Raw genomic sequence first — 17,638 nt, forward strand, 5'->3', positions numbered from 1 at the left:
AATTTAAAGGCAATTTTCTTAATATTTAGATTTTTTTTTGCACATCTCAGATAGTGTCATATCCTAACAAACCAGTGGAAAGCTTATTTATTCAGCATTTAGATGAATAAAACTAAATAAAAAACACTTTCGACTGTTTTTGTGGTCAAGGGTCACATAATAATTCTAAACAAAATATAAAATAACATTTGATAACTGCAATATTTCCTAGTGGCTACATCTGTGTTCACTGCATCCTTAATCCATTCCACAGTTTCATAATGTTTCTTTGTGGCAAGAAACACATTGAAGCAATTCTTCATAAACTGTTATAAAATTAACTTTACTTCCTAAGAAATGTGAACCATATTTTTGATGGTTGGAAATTTTTAAAAGGATCCTTTATTGAGGGCAGTTCTCCAGACCACAAATCCACCACAGGGTGCGTCATGCCAGAAGATGATTTAATGTATTTACAAAATAGTGTGACTAAGACAAAGCTTTGCTAATGGTTTATTTAAAATAACTTCATTGCCATCTTATATGCATCATGTGCTTGCAACATGAAGAAAATGTGTTTGTTACCCCAAGGCAACATCTTGCTGTGGAGGGTTAATTAATAAATGCTAATGAGTGTAGCATTTGTTAAAGAATCATGAGTAATTACCCTATGGTATATTTGGTTGCTAATGTACTTGCCAAGACTTCTTTTTGTCCCCAAAAATAAAACATGGCAGCTGTTATTTTCAGTAACCCAGAGGATAAACAAAACAACCCCATGGTCCAGCTGTTTTATGGCACATTTGTGGCTGAGAGACTTCATGAAGGTAAGAGAATGATGTTTCTTCTGTAATTATTCTGTTTATCACGGTCCTTGATGATAGTTGTGTAACTGTGTGCAGGAAAGATTGTGTCCAACATTGAGCAGTTCGGACAATACCCTCTCCAAGTGAACGGCTTCAATAATTTAGACGAATGTTTGGAGGGTGCCATGGTTGAAGGAGAGATTGAGTCACTTCATTCAGATCAGACAGTCTCCTCTGGTCAAGAGGTGAGTTTTTTTACTTACAGTTGTACTGTTGTACAATTGACAATGTACAATTATATAAACTCCTGTCATTTCTTTTTTTAATCATTACAAAACATTGACAAACACAAACAGGAAAACAGTCAAAACAGCTTCATGGGTACAATTATAGGTTTTCTTTCTAGATTTTAGGGATGAAAAATACTTACATAAAAGAAAATCAAATGGGTTGCAGTCAGGGTCAGAAATTAACTTCCAATAAAGGGGCAATATTTGCCCTCTGAAATTTTTATTTTTTATTAAATTCATAAGGGGCTTAAATTCTAAGCGCCTCTGATTGGCCAATGCAAGTTCAACAGAAACTGATTGATGATTTCATTTTAATCGCATCACCTGTAATACATTGTTTAATAGTGCAAGGAAACTTTTTGACCCTTTTGTTGGCATTTTTGCTGTAAGCCTTTGTTAATTTTCAACGCTGGTTGCAATAATCATACATATTCACATACATGCTAATACATATACTTATACACTATATTTATACATATACAATGTTTATTTTAAATGTTCTTTTTGTTAATTCAAGTATTTTTTTTTGCAGAGGTGGTTTTCCAAACTGCCACCAGTGCTGACTTTTGAACTGTCCAGATTTGAGTTCAATCAGTCTTTAGGGCGACCAGAAAAAATACACAAAAAACTGGAGTTTCCCCAAGTGATCTATATGGACAGGTGAGAAAAATATCTTCAAAATATATTCATACTGTCACTTGTTCAAAATGCCCAATGTCTTTCTTGCTTTCTTTATTCGTTGGTTGATTACGTATTCATTTAGTTATTTATAAAATAGATATAATTATATTGATGAATCAATATGTAATGTATTTATTTATTTACCTACTTATCTGTTTACATACCGTTGAAGTCAAAAGTTTACATACACCTTGCAGAATCTGCAAAATGTTCATTATTTTACCAAAATAAGAGGGATCATACAAAATGCTTGTTCTTTTTTATTTAGTACTGACCTGAATAAGATATTTCACATTAAAGATGATGTTTACATATAGAAAATAATAGCTGAATTTATAAAAATCACCCTGTTCAAAAGTTTACATACACTTGATTCTTAATACTGTGTTGTTACCTGAATGATCCACAGCTGTGTTTGTTCACAAGTCCTTTGTTTGTCCTGAAGTTAAACTGTAAAACTGCCCACTGTTCTTCAGAAAAATCCTTCAGGTCCCACAAATTCTTTGGTTTTTCAGCATTTTTGTGTATTTGAACCCTTTCCCTCAATTTTTGTCCTTATTTACACACTGAGGACAACTGAGGAAAAAATTTGCAACTATTACAGAAGGTTCAAATGCTCACTGATGCTTCAGAAGGAAAAACTATGCATTAAGAGCCGGGGGTGAAAACTTTTTAACAGAATGAAGATGTGTACATTTTTCTTATTTTGCCTAAATATCTTTTTTTTTCATTTAGTACTGCCTTTCAGAAGCTACAGAAGATACTTATATGTTTCCCAGAAGACAAAATAAATTAAATTTACCCTGATCTTTAAATCAAAAACGTTTTTACCCCCATAATGCATAATGTTTCCTTCTGAAGCGTCAGTGACAGTTTGAACCTTCTGTAATAGTTGCATATAAGTCTCTTAGTTGTCTTAAGTGTGAAAAGATGGATTTCAAAATCACACAGTCATTGTTGGAAAAGGTTGCTTGAAAAAATGCTGAAAAACCAAAGAATCTGTGGGACCTGAAGGATTTTTCTGAAGAACAACGGGCAGTTTAACTCATGAACAACTATCACCAAACAAACAAAAACACAGCTGTGTATCATTCAGGTAACAACACAGTATTAAGAATCAAGAGCATATGTAAAATTTTGAACGGGTTCATTTTTATAAATTCAACTTTTATTTTCTCTTGTGGACTATTTGTAAATGTCTTTTATGTGAAATATCATATTCAGGTTAGTAGTAAATAAAAAAAAAACATGCATTTAGGTAAAATAATTCACATTTGGCAGATTCTGCAAAGTATATGTAAACCTTTGAATTCAACTGTATAATAATTTATTATTTTACTTATTAGTTTGTTTCTTAAACGCATAAAAATTTGTGACAAATGGCAATTCACTTTTTTGTGAGCAGATACCTCCACAAAAATGTTGATCAGACCCATGGTAGGAGAGGAGAAGTCAAGAAACTCAAGGACCAGTTAACAGTTCTACAGCAGAAACTCGAGGGGTGCGTTCAAAAGCCAAATAGAGGCTAAATCCTAGTCAAACACTGCAAGTAATCTTGTAAAATTGTTATTGTGGTTTGTTTTTCCATTTAAAAAATAGAACACTATGATTTTCTTTTTTTTAAAGATTTAAAAACTATGGCTCAGGGCCTACCAAATACCCCCTGGCAGACATGTTGCAGTATGTGCTGGAGTTTGCCACCACGAAACCCACAAATGCCTCTCCAGCCTCAGTACCAACAAATCCTCCCGTACACACAGAACCCAGCTCAGGTGACAGCAGGCAAGACCCATTTTCCTGCATTCTTATTCATCAGCTGTGTGACAAATTGTGCCCATTGTCTGTTTGTTTGTCCTCCTCTAAATGTTTAATTTCTTGCTGTAGTCAAACAGAACCAGACGATGCAGGCTCATCAGATGGTTCGGGCTGCCCGCAGACAGCTACACAGAAGACTCCCATACACAAGCCTTTTACTCAGTGCAGACCCCCCATGGAGGTGCCACTGCAACCAGCCCCCCACAGCGTGACCGAGGAGGAGCTGTACTACGTCAGGAGCTGCTTACAGCGCTGGAGAGCAGAAGTTGAGAACACCATAAATGGTAGATCCTTCACTGAGTGAATGTTGTTTTTCTACAAGCTTGAATCACAACACAAAACACAAAACCTAGAGAGCTTTAGACTGCATTTTAAAGGGATAGTTCAGCCAAAAATGAAAATTTCTCATACTCACCTATATGTCGTTCCAAATTTCATTCATCATTAGAACACAAATTAAGATATTTTTGATGAAATCCAAGAGCTTTCTTAGCCTGTATAGACAACAATGCAACTACCATGTTCAAGGCCCAGAAAGGTAGTAAGGACATTGTTAAAATAGTCCATGTGACATCTGTGGTTCAACCTGAATTTATTGAAGCTAAGAGGATAATTTTTGTGCGGAAAGAAAATAAAAATAATGCCTTTATTCAATAATTTCTTCTCTTCCATATCAGTTGACGCATGTTCACAAGAGTACCATGATACATGTCACTTGGACTATTTGAATGATGTCCTTACTACCTTTTTGGGCCTTGAATGTGTCAGATGCGTTGCTGTCTATGCAGGGTCAGAAAGCTCTCAGATTTCATCAAAAATGTCTTAATGTCTTTGTGTAATTATGAACATGTCAACTTGCCTCCTATGTAGTAAACAATATGTAATATGTAATATGTGATCCTGGACCACAAAACCAGTCAAAAGGGTCAATTTTTTTAAATTGAGATTTATAAATCACCTAAAAGCTAAATAAATAAACTTTCCATTGATGTATTGTTTCCATTGACAATCTGAGTGTGCAAAATATATTTACAGTAGGAAATTTACAAAATATTTTCATTTAACATGATCTTTCCTTAATACCATAATGATTTTTGGCATAAAAGAAAAAATAATAATTTTGATACATACAATCATGCAATGTATTTTTGACTATTGCTACAAATATAACTGTGCTACCTATGACTAGTTTTGTGGAGACATATGTATAGTGTTCAAAGGTGCAAGTTGCAAGTATGTTTTGTAAAGAAATTAATGTTTTTATTAGCAAGGATACATTAAAGTGATCATAAGAGACAGAAACAGATTAATAATGTTACAAAAGGATTTCATTCCAAATAAATTCTGTTTATTCATAAAAAAAAAACAGTTTTCACAAAAAAAACCCAACACAACTGTTTTCAACATTGATATAATAATTAGGCATGTTAGAATGATTTCTAAAGGATCATGTGACATTGAAGACTGGAGTAATGGCTTTGCAAAATTCAGCTTTGCCATCATAGGAATAAGTTACATTTTAAAATATATTTAGTTGAAAACTGCTATTTTAAATTGTAATAATATTCCTTTTTTTTTTTTCTAATAAGTGCTTTTCAAAAATATTAAAATTCATACCAACACCAAACTTTTATGCTTGAAGTAGTGTGGCCAAACATTTACATTATTCATAAAACAAAATATCTGGATGTCGTACTACTTGGAGAAAAATAATTTAAATAATGAACTCAAAATTAATTTTGTCCTAAAAAGCATTGATATAAATGCTTTAAAAAACTATAAGACTATTTTACCCAAAATTGAAAACTACGTGCTCTGTTTATTTATGCCTTTATTATATTTTGTCGCCTGTTTTGAAATCAATTGTGAGTCAAATCTTGTGTGCACTTTGCATGCTGAGTGCTGTTTGTTTGGCACGCAGAGTTCTTGTTGCCACACAAGACAGCTGTCTATGTAGGCAGTCGGCAGCGAGGCAGCTCACTAGGTTTTGTATCCGAGCCGTAATGTGCATTTTAATTTTTCTGTTCTGAAGGCCATCGTTATTCACAAGCAGTTATCCTAATGCGTTTGTGACTGTATCAGGATCCTGGCCTCAGGCGTAGCGTATTGATCTGTGTTCCCTCTCTGTGTGCAGAGCTGAAAGCCAGCATTGACAAGGTCAGCCAGGCCCTGGAGGGCATGTACTCAGATAACAGTCTGTGTCAGGTAAAGTCTATATCCCGAACACTCGTTGGTACTTTTATATTGACTGAGCCCTTTCAAGAAATTTGCATGACACCTCAATGTACCCTGATTTCTTATTTGATGCTTCCAGGTGCCCTATAGGCTACACGCTGTGCTCGTTCATGAAGGACAGGCCTCCGCTGGCCATTACTGGGCGTACATCTACGATCATGCTAATAAACGCTGGCTGAAGTACAACGATGTCATGGTGACCGAGTCAACCTGGGAGGAGCTGGTTCGAGACTCGTACGGTGGCATGACCAACGCCAGTGCCTACTGCCTCATGTACATCAATGACAAGCTGCCATACCTCATAGCAGGTACTTTCCCCATGTGCTTCTCAGATTACACCTCTGCGCTCATATTTTGCTGAAGGAGCCAAGCAAATCACACACTTGATTTAAAGCATTGGCATGAGCTCAGATTTCTTTCATAAATTAATGCTGATAGCTTTGATGGCATTTGGGGGCATATGACAGTCTCTGCCAAGCTGTAAATATCAAAAACTCTTCCTAATGCTTTTTATTTTGATTACTTTTCCTAATATTTTATGTAAAAGATAAATTATTTTGAAACTTTATGTGACATAGGGGTGGGCATTTAATGCATTATGTACATTTGTTATATTAAAATGCAATAAAAAAGGATTGACAGTTTTTTAAACAGCCACTGATCTTTAAGGGCAGTACTCTATATCTGTCAAACTAAATGACATGCTAGTCAACTTGCTTTCTTTTTTTTGGAAATAAATTACATCTAATGCTGTTTGTCATAGTTTATCATCGTGAAAAGAAATCAGAAAGCAAAATACCTGTCATAAACATTGACATAGTATACAGTTGAGGTCAAAAGTTTACATACACCTTGCAGAATCTGCAACATGTTCATTATTTAACCAAAATAAAAGGTGTCATACAAAATGCATGTTGTTTTTTATTTAGTACTGACCTGAATAAGTTATTTCACATAAAAGATGTTTACATCCAGTCCACAAGAGAAAATAATAGTTGAATTTATAAAAATGACCCTGTTCACTGTGTTGTTACCTGAATGATCCACAGCTGTGTTTTTTTGTTTAGTGATAGTTGTTAATGAGTCCCTTGTTTGTCCTGAACAGTTAAACACGGCTGCTGTTTTTCAGAAAAATCCTTCAGGTCCCACAAATTCTTTGGTTTTTCAGCATTTTTGTGTATTTGAACGCTTTCCAACAATGACTGTATGATTTTGAGATCCATCTTTTCACACTGAGGACAACTGAGGGGCTCATGTGCAACTATTACAGAAGGTTCAAACACTCACTGATGCTCCAGAAGGAAAAAACATACATTAAGAGTCGGGGGGTGAAAACTTTTAAACAGAATGAAGTTGTGTACCTTTTTCTTATTTAGTCTAAATATCATGTTTTTATTTAGTACTGACCTTTAGAAGCTACAGAAGATACTTACATGTTTCCCAGAAGACAAAATAAGTAAAATTTACCCTGATCCTTAAATTCAAAAAGTTTTCACCCCCTGCTCCTAATGCATTGTGTTTCCTTCTGAAGCATCAGTGAGCATTTGAACCTTCTGTAATAGTTTCATATGAGTCCCTCAGTTGTTCTCAGTGTGAAAAGATGGATCTCAAATTCATACAGTCATTGTTGGAAAGGGTTCAAATGCTGAAAAACCAAAGAATTTGTGGGACTTGAAGGATTTTTCTGAAGAACAGCGGGCAGTTTAACTGTTCAGGACAAACAAGGGATTCATGAACAACTATCACTAAATAAAAAAAACACAGCTGTGAATCATTCAGGTAACAACACTGTATTAAGAATTAAGTTTATGTAAATTTCTAAACCTTAAAGGGGTCATCCGGTGCCACATGCACTTTTACAAGCTGTTTGAACTGAAATGTGTGTTGGGAGTGTGTGTACACAACCACCCTAGAATGACAAAGATCCGCCCAGTAGTTTTCTTTTAATTTAGTAAAATAATTTGCCTCTTCTCATATCGAGCCGTTCTCAGATGCCTGTCGTTGTGACGTAACACCGTCAGGGGCCACTCCTGCGATAGTTGATAGACAGTAGTGTTTTAGCATAGACCCGCCAGAGTGAACAGTAAACTGAGGGAATGTGACCGCTGGGTTCATGTTTACGTGAATCATTTCTCACCATACTGCTTTATAAACGAGGGTCAGTATAAAGCTTAGCTTTGTAACGCTAGATGGTTTAAAACAGTGTCTGTTAATTGTTCAATCAGCTATGCCTCAGTAAACACACCGTGTTTGTCTCTTTACCACAGTAAACACAGTAAACATATTGCGTTAGTCTCCACAGTAAACACAGTAAACAAATAGCGTTCCTCTCTTTACCACAGTAAACACATCGCGTTAGTCTCCACAGTAAACATATCGCGTTAGTCTCCACAGTAAACACAGTAAACAAATAGCGTTCCTCTCTTTACCACAGTAAACACATCGCGTTAGTCTCCACAGTAAACATATCGCGTTAGTCTCCACAGTAAACACAGTAAACAAATAGCGTTCCTCTCTTTACCACAGTAAACACATCGCGTTAAGGGGGTCGCACACCGGACGAGAAACGCAGCGCAACGTCGCGTCGCCCCGAGGACAGCTGGAGGTATCGCATACCGGACGCGCACATTCTATACGCGTCAGCTCATTTTTCAGAACTTCAGCTAATTTTTCAGTGAAGTTGAGGAGGAGTTCTGAACTGCAAGTGACGGTTGTGACCTTGTAAATCCAGTAGGTGGCAGTCAAAGACAGTGAATGTAATTACAACAGGCAAATGTTACATAGGACTTTAGATTTTGCGTATGAAAAAATATATTGAGAAAATAAAATATGAATGAATTATATAGGTTTACATTTTTTTCAAGCTGTAAACCTAATGTAAGTAGTATTTTGCAGCAGTGGTATCTTGTTTTTTTAATCTAATAGGACGATTTGAGACAAATATGATGTTATTTAATATAAAACTATGCAGGTGGCGCTCTGTGGCGCAGCAGAAATTTAAACAGCTTCCAGTCGTAGCTGGGCGCCGCGGACAGACGCCGAATGGCGCCGCCGGTGTGCGTATGCTCATAGAAAACTATGAATTTTAAAGACGTGGCGCGGCGCTGCGCACACCGAACGCGAAGCGCACAGAGCGCCATCTGCATAGTTTTATATTAAATAACATCATATTTGTCTCAAATCGTCCTATTAGATTAAAAAAACAAGATACAACTGCTGCAAAATACTACTTACATTAGGTTTACAGCTTGAAAAAAATGTAAACCTATATAATTCATTCATATTTTATTTTCTCAATACATTTTTTCATACGCAAAATCTAAAGTCCTATGTAACATTTGCCTGTCGTAATTACATTCACTGTCTTTGACTGCCACCTACTGGATTTACAAGGTCACAACCGTCACTTGCAGTTCAGAACTCCTCCTCAACTTCACTGAAAAATGAGCTGACCAGTGGCGGCTACTGGTCTGTCAAATAGGGGAAGCTCATTTTCGGTCTACATCATAAAATTGTCTATTTATTTAAAAGTAAATTCTGCCCTATGTTCCTTTTCAAGAAAATGGTCTGTGACCCTGTCGTACCAACTAGGCGTCTTTTCCAGTGACTTTTCGTGTGCAGTTTCATATGAATGAATGATCTAAAAAAAAATATTAAACTCTGTAAAAGTGAAACAAGGAATGTGGTGTATAATTGTGTGAAATGTAGGCCTATGATGAAAATCAAGCAATTTCGCCAAGCAAATATAAAGAAATAGGTTGCAGCAGTTTTTATTTCGACTGAACTTGAGAAATCCACGATGGGACTGAGCGGCCGCAGAGAGCGCAAACGAATAGCTTCAGCGATTCCTTATAGGACAAAATCGCTGTCAGTCAAAAGGAGATGCAATCTTTCGACAGACCCTCCAATCATCACGCAGAAGCTCAGCGTCCAGGCCAGCCCACTCCTCATTCACCCCCAGAGACGCTGAGCGTCCGTGGGCGGGACATAATCGCAGCGTTTATCCAATGACCGTCTAGTTTCAAAGCACTGAAAAAAAACGTTCAAAGCAGCCCCATTGAAGTCAATGGACGCTGGGCTTCAATGGGGAAATGCACTGTGACGCTACGGGAATGTATGAGAAGAAAATCAAGTCAGCCGACCTGCTATATCTAACTGATTCTGAACGAATTCGTCTTTGAGATGAACGTTTTCTAACGCATTTTTAGTCAATAAAATGTTAATACAATAGTACGTAATTTGATCATTAATTTTGTGACATTATAGGGAAGCTGAGCTTCCCTTGCAGTCTTAAAGAAATCGCCACTGGAGCTGACGCGTATAGAATGTGCGCGTCCGGTGTCGCGACCAGCTGTCCTCGGCGCGACGCGACGTTGCGCTGCGTTTCTCGTCCGGTGTGCGACCCCCTTTAGTCTCCACAGTAAACAAATAGCGTTCCTCTCTTTACCACAGTAAACACAGTAAACACACCGCGATTGTCTCCAAAGTAAACACAGTAAACACACCACGATTGTCTCTTTACCACAGTAAACACATCGCGTTAGTCTCCAAAGTAAACACAGTAAACACACCGCGATTGTCTCTTTACCACAGTAAACACAGTAAACACATCGCGTTAATCTCCAAAGTAAACACACCGCGATTGTCTCTTTACCACAGTAAACACATCGCGTTAGTCTCCAAAGTAAACACAGTAAACACACCGCGATTGTCTCTTTACCACAGTAAACACAGTAAACACACCGCGATTGTCTCTTTACCACAGTAAACACATCGCGTTAGTCTCCAAAGTAAACACAGTAAACACACCGCGATTGTCTCTTTACCACAGTAACAGTAAACACATCGCGATCGTATCTCTCTCAGTACTCTACTCTGTGAGTGCATATAAAGATAAATCAAAGTGACATTAAGTTTAATAACCATTCAGACATGTCCAGTATAAGCCGAACTTCTTTGCGGGTGTCATCTTGTTTCTGTTCCAACTCCGGTTTTTAAATTAAATTTTCAATGGATGGGGTTGTACAGTGTCTTCAAAGTGCCATTTTCCCCCAAACTATACAACTATACCCCCAACTGTTGTCTAAGCAACACCATGTGTGCTATGTAATGACACGCCCCACAGAACTGAGGGGCGGGGTGAGCAGAGGTTCATATCATTTAAAGGGCCAGGTACTGATATCGCTTGCTGAGAACAGAGGCATTTTTTACACTACCATAAAGAATTTTTAATCAAAAAGTTTTCATTTGGACCCTAAAGCATCATATTAACTTGTGGAAAAATGGGCATCGGATGACCCCTTTAACTATTATTTTCTCTTGTGGACTATATATAAATGTCTTTTATTTGAAATATCTTGTTCAGGTTAGTACTACTGAATAAAAAATAACATGCATTTTGTATGATCCCTTTGGTAAAACAATTAACATTTTGCAGATTCTGCAAGGTGTATGTAAACTTTTGACCTCAACTGTACATTTTTTGAGTGCTTATCTTAAAATCATTATTTATTACCTATCAGAGTTGTTGAAACTGGAGATTCACACCAGAGTCCATTCAGCGTGCTTCTGGTTTTCAAATAAAATCAAATAAGCCAAACATAAAATGGAGTTACAGTAACAGACGCACAAGTGTCTTGGATGAAGGCCATTCGCATTTAGTATACAGATTGAGATTTATGATGGAAATAAATAAAATTTCCTCAAATTACTGAGAATGAAGCAAAAAAATACTTGTCCTTTATTTCTGCACTCTTTTTATTTAATGGAGAAAACATGGAAATTTAAAACAAACAGAGGTCAATCTCGTACAGAACAACACATTTCCACTTGTATTTTTCAAGATTACTGGCTTATTTCAGGAGTGGAACAAATAAAATGTACTCGGTTACTAACGTAACCTCTGTTCTCTCTAGAGAGGGAACGAGTACTGCGTAAGTATCTTACGCTAGGGGAAAATCCTTTTCTGCGAGATATTGAAGCCAAAAATTATCCTTAATTTTGAAATAATGTAAAGCGCGTTGCAGCAGCATACAGACATAGGCAAAACAGCTTGCGCGCCTATTGGCTGCTCTGCGGCAACTGCAGCAGCCTATTAGAGCGAGGCCTGACGCGACGGCAGATCCAATGGGGGCATTTCGCGCCCTTTGCGTCGCTTCGCGCCCTTTTCGTAGCTTCCCGCCTAAAAGGGCGTGGTCTAGACCTATAAAGACCGCTCGTAGGCAGCTATTATCTGGTTTTTCATCATCGAAGCAACCAGAGCGTGCGCATGCACGGCAAGATACGCAGTACTCGTTCCCTCTCTAGAGAGAACAGAGGTTACGTTAACCGAGTACGTTCTCTTACGAGAGGTCTCTCTTACTGCGTAAGTATCTTACGCTAGGGGACCCAGTGTAAAACGCCGTGCATGCTGAGATCTGACACCAAAGACCCAAAGGCGAAAGCCCGGGGTTCATACAGTTCATAATCACCTATAGAACTCACAGGGAGTCCGGGGAAGAGGGAGGGGCAACGCCGCACTCTTCCACATAGTGCAGCGTCACTCAGACGCTAAGTAAATGTACATACAGGGCGGGGTTACGGCCTGAGCTGACGTAAGAATAAGGGTCTTCACACAGTTTGCCCAGACACATCTTGTGCTATTACTTTCACTGTCGACCCTAGAGCTGTGCTCAGTAGACGCAGCATTCCGAGCTGATAACATCAGGTCAGACAACACTGAACATCTAGACTGACAGCAATCTGGCCTGTAAGGCGGGAACCTCCAGGTTGTAAAACCTTATAAATGTAGACGGAGAGGCCCAGCCCGCCGCCGTACAAATATCTTGCTAGGCAATCCCACTCGACCAAGCCCACGATGAGGCCACGCCCCTCGTGGAATGTGCTCTGACACCTAGCGGGCACTGCATGCCCTTGGAAGCATATGCCAACGCAATAGCATCAACTATCCATCTGGATAAGCTCTGTTTCGACGCGGCCAGTCCCTTGGGACGCCCGTAAAACGAAACAAAAAGCTGCTCTGTCTGTCTAAAAGCAGACGAGCGAGACACGTAAGCTCGTAATGCCCTGACTGGGCATAGGAGGCTCGCGTCCGTTTCCTCATCATTGACCGGTAGGGCTGAAAGCGCGATGACCTGTGCCCTAAACGGTGTGTTGAGTGATTTTGGAACGTAACCATGTTTGGGTTTGAGTATGACTTTAGAGTCATTAGGTCCAAATTCCATGCACGTCGCGCTCACAGAGAGTGCGTGCAAATCCCCTATGCGCTTCACTGAAGCGAGAGCCAGCAGAAACACGGTCTTAAGAGACAGGTATTTCAAATCAATCGTCTGCAGAGGCTCGAATGGTCCACCTTTCATGGCCTCTAGTACCACAGAAAGGTCCCATACGGGGACTGAGGGAGGTCTGGGGGGATTTAGTCTTCTAGCTCCCCTCAGGAAGCGAATAACTAAATCGTTCCTTCCTATTGACTGACCTAGCGTTGTGCTCGAAAACGCTGTTATGGCCGCCACATAGACTTTGAGCGTGGACGGGGTTCTGCCCTTGTCCAGCAGCTCTTGTAGAAAGGAAAGCACCTCCATCACACCACAGTTAGTGGGTGACGAGCCGCGGGCTGCGCACCAGCCCGAAAACACTGACCATTTTGAGGAATAGAGCCGTCTCGTAGAAGGGGCTCTAGCCTGCGTGATCGTGTTTAATACTCCTTTAGGGAGTTCATCATATATTCGCTGGTGGCCCAGACATGAAGGGACCACAGCTCTGGGTGAGGATGCCAAATCGAGCCGCTGGCCTGAGAGAGAAGGTCTCTCCTCACTGGTATCGGCCACGGGGCAGTGCTCGTCAGCTGCATCAGCGCTGGGAACCAGGGCTGGTTTTCCCAAAACGGCGCTATCAGCAGTATTGAACATCCTTTTTCCCTGACCCTCTCTATCACCTGAGATAGGCGAGAGACGGGGGGAAAGCATAGAGATGACTGTGGGGCCATTCGTGGGCCAGCGCGTCTCTGCTTTTTGAGTAAAATTCCAGACAGTGAGCATTGTTCGGAGACGCAAACAGGTCTACTTCCGCTCTGCCGAATTTTTTCCACAGTAGTTGTACTGTCTGTGGGTGTAGAGACCATTCGCCTGCTGGAACATTGTTCCTGGACAGTCTGTCTGGCCCTATGTTTAGAAGCCCCGGCACATGCGCTGTTTTCAGCGAGCGCAGGTTGCGCTGAGCCCATACCAGGAGGCGTTCTGCAAGTCTGTATAGGTTTTTGGACCTGAGACCGCCCTGGCGATTTATAAAGGAAACCACTGACATGTTGTCCGAGCGGACTAGTACATGGTTTCCTTTTATTTGGGGACAGAAGCGCATCAGCGCGTTCTGTACTGCCAGCATTTCGAGGCAGTTGATATGCAGGAGCTTTTCCCGTTCTGACCACTGGCCAAAAGACGGTCTGCCCTCGAGCAGAGCCCCCCATCCCGAGGTGGACGCGTCCGTAGACACCACTTTTATTCTCGAGGAAGTCCCCAGGCTTACACCTAACTGGTACCAGTCGATTGCTCTCCACGGTTTCAGGGCTGTGACACATTTCTGATTGACCGTGAGACGAAGCCGACCGGACGCCCACGCTTGACGCGGGAAGCGCGCTTTCAGCCAGAACTGCAGTGGGCGCATACATAGCAGACCCAGCTGCAGAACTGATGACGCTGAGGCCATGAGACCCAGCATTTTCTGAAATTTTTTGAGCGGGACAGACGCGCCGCAGCGGAACGAGCCCGCTGTGCGCTGAATGTCTGCTGCGCGCTGTGGTGACAGCCGCGCTATCATTGACAGCGAGTCCAATTCTGTGCCCAGGAAGGAAGTTTTCTGACTGGGGGACAGGGAGCTCTTCACCCAATTGACTCTGAGACCCAAATTCTCGAGGTGATCGAGTAACATGGTCGTATGCTGTACAAGCACTGAGCGAGACTGCGCTAGAATCAGCCAATCGTCCAAATAGTTCAGAATGTGCACGCCTTTCAGTCTGAGAGGAACGAGCGCTGCGTCCATGCACTTCGTAAATGTACGGGGTGCCTGGGACAAACCGAACGGCAGGACTGTGTACTGATATGCCTGGCCCTCGAAGGCGAATCTCAAAAATCGCCTGTGACGTGACGCTATCTGTATTTGAAAATACGCGTCTTTCAGATCCACTGACACGAACCAGTCTCCTTGGCGAACTTGCGCGAGGATTTTTCTGGTCGTGAGCATCCTGAACCGACGCTTCACCAGCGCTTTGTTCAGTTGCCTTAGATCTAATATGGGTCTGTGACCACCGTCTTTTTTCGGTACCAGGAAATATCTGCTGTACAGCCCCCCTTCGCTTTGAGCTTGAGAAAGGGGCTTTATGACCCCTTTGCTCAATAGTTTCGCCACTTCGGCTCGAAGCAGGTGTGCTGCTTCTGTCTGCATTGTGGTCTCGACGCGCGCTGTATAGCGGCGCGGGCGTCGGTGAAACTGTAGCGAATAGCCTCCTTTTATAATGTCCAGCACCCATTTCGAAACCCCTGGAAGCTTTTCCCATGCGTTTGCATGAATAGCTAGAGGTTGAATACGAAGCGCGCTCCGTTCTTTCAGTAACGGAGTGGTTTCGGTGTGCTGTGGCACCAGAGACGTGCTCGTGACATTCGGGGCGTGGGGCACGCTGATAGCGGGAACTATTATGTCTGTGTGTGGATGTGGTTGTGTGGCAACAGGCACATTTAACACACTGCAAACACCGTTCGCCTGCATGCACGTTAGTTTCGTTTTTACAGAAACATTTTGACGTGCATAATGTGATGTCTGTGGGCACTGTGAAGTGGGCACATTTAACACATGTGAAGCGCAATCGATCTGAGTCGATTTTATGTGCGCGGGGTCTGTGTGACAGGTTGTGCTTGTGTGTAGAGATGGGCACTGGGAAGTGGGCATTCTGACTCCACTTGAAACACCATCGGCCGTGGCCGGTTGTGAAGCGCAATCGATCTGAGTCGATTTTATGTGCGCATGACCTGTGTGACAGGGTGTGCTTGTGTGTAGAGATGGGCACTGGCAAGTGGGCATTCTGACTACACGTGAAACACCATCGGCCGTGGCCGGGACACCAGAAAATACACTCTTTTTTGGATTTATCTGGGTAGCCGTGAGAACGGCTTTTGAGTACAGGCAAACGGGCGACAGAGCCGGTTTGTTGGCTGCAAAATACACTGGAACAGTCACATTTCTTGGAACTGGACGAGCGAATACCTTTGGTGGGAGTCCGGCGACAGCGGGACTCGTGCACCGTCTTTTTCCTAGCTTTGCTAGGACAGCTTCGGAGGCTCAGGTTTCAATTCAATTCTGAGCCTTTGGCTGCGTCCGACGGGACGGCGGCCTGAAGAGCGGGAACGCGGTCTCGCGCCCTGCATTCGGTGACGCTGCGAAGCTGCTGCGGCGGGCTGAGGCTGAGTTCGTGAGTTCTGCGTGGGCGGTCTTCCACGGCCGGCAACAGAACTAGAACGCTTTGGCAGGAAGTGCCTCATCGCCTGAGACGCTTTCTGTACCTCTGCGAATCTCTCCGCAAAATCCTTGACAGAGGATCCGAACAAGCCAGCAGGTGAGAGTGGGGCGTCGAGGAACGCGGTGCGTTCGGACTCGGCCATTTCTGAAAGCGTCAGCCACAGATGCCTCTCGGTTGTCGTAAGCGCGGCCATGTTACGTCCCATGGCTTGTGCTGCGGACTTTGTAGCGCGGAGAGCGAGGTCCGTGGCGCTTCTTAGGTCCGGCACACAGATCGCTTCAGAGCCTTCCTCATCCAGCCTTCGGAGGAGGTCAGCCTGGAAGATCTGCAGCGTGGCCATAGTGTGCAACGCTGACGCGGCCTGCCCAGCGGCGGTGTACGCGTGGCGGAGCAGGCTAGACGTTTGGCGACAGGCTTTTGAGGGCAGCGCCGACTTAGCACGCCGTCCAGCGGAGGGCGGGCACAAGTGGGCTGCAATCGCCTCTTCGACCGGCGGCATCGAGAGGTATCCTCTCTTCTCGGCACCGTCTACAGCAGAGAACGCAAGAGAAGAAGAAGGGCGCACTCTCGTCGAGTGGGGGGCGCTCCAGGACTTAGCCAGTTCTTCATGTAGCTCAGGAAGAAAAGGCGCCGGTTTCGATGCGCTTGAAGCGCGCTCCCCTTTTGGCAGAAAACAGCCATCCAACCGGTTGCGAGCGGGCTGCTCTGGTGAGGACCACTCGAGGCCAAGGCTCGCCGTGGCCTGTGTGAGGATCCTCATCAATTCTGCCTCAATTGACGCTCTCGTACCTGACGGGGCGTGTGCGGGGGGAGTCCCCGTCGCTGAGTGTGGCTCGACATGAGCCGCAAGAAGGCATCTTTATAAAGACGCTTTTGCTCTTTTATGATAAGTGTGTATTGCAGCGGCAACACACACTTATTTAGTGAAAGGATATTAGCGCCGGAAAGCGCAGCAGGAAGGCACGGAAGGCGGCGTGGCCAGCAGCTTCAGTGGCTCGTCCCGCTGAGATGCTTGCAGTCAAACGGCGGCTTCTTATCCGGCTCCAGCGATGCGTGTGCTTCGCTTGAAGGATGAAAAATCAGATAATAGCTGCCTACGAGCGGTCTTTATAGGTCTAGACCACGCCCTTTTAGGCGGGAAGCTACGAAAAGGGCGCGAAGCGACGCAAAGGGCGCGAAATGCCCCCATTGGATCTGGCGTCGCGTCAGGCCTCGCTCTAATAGGCTGCTGCAGTTGCCGCAGAGCAGCCAATAGGCGCGCAAGCTGTTTCGCCTATGTCTGTATGCTGCTGCAACGCGCTTTACATTATTTCAAAATTAAGGATAAT

At 42.5% G+C, this 17,638-nt stretch overlaps 1 protein-coding gene across 3 annotated transcripts in view; it reads left to right on the plus strand.

Annotated features, from left to right (window-relative positions):
• usp28 (ubiquitin specific peptidase 28) overlaps positions 1 to 17,638 on the plus strand; it is a 39,039-nt gene that overhangs the window by 11,704 nt on the left and 9,697 nt on the right. For 2 of the 3 annotated variants that reach the window (XM_073823870.1, XM_073823871.1), the window contains exons 9-15: positions 730 to 806; positions 882 to 1,030; positions 1,608 to 1,735; positions 3,162 to 3,257; positions 3,383 to 3,855; positions 5,706 to 5,776; positions 5,886 to 6,114. In XM_073823870.1, coding sequence (XP_073679971.1) covers positions 730 to 806; positions 882 to 1,030; positions 1,608 to 1,735; positions 3,162 to 3,257; positions 3,383 to 3,855; positions 5,706 to 5,776; positions 5,886 to 6,114 — 1,223 coding nt within the window. The remainder of the gene's footprint in view (positions 1 to 729; positions 807 to 881; positions 1,031 to 1,607; positions 1,736 to 3,161; positions 3,258 to 3,382; positions 3,856 to 5,705; positions 5,777 to 5,885; positions 6,115 to 17,638) is intronic. The other variant, XM_073823872.1, reaches the window with a different exon arrangement.

Source organism: Garra rufa, chromosome 19 (genome assembly GCF_049309525.1).
Source record: "Garra rufa chromosome 19, GarRuf1.0, whole genome shotgun sequence".
Lineage (NCBI taxonomy): Eukaryota > Metazoa > Chordata > Actinopteri > Cypriniformes > Cyprinidae > Garra > Garra rufa.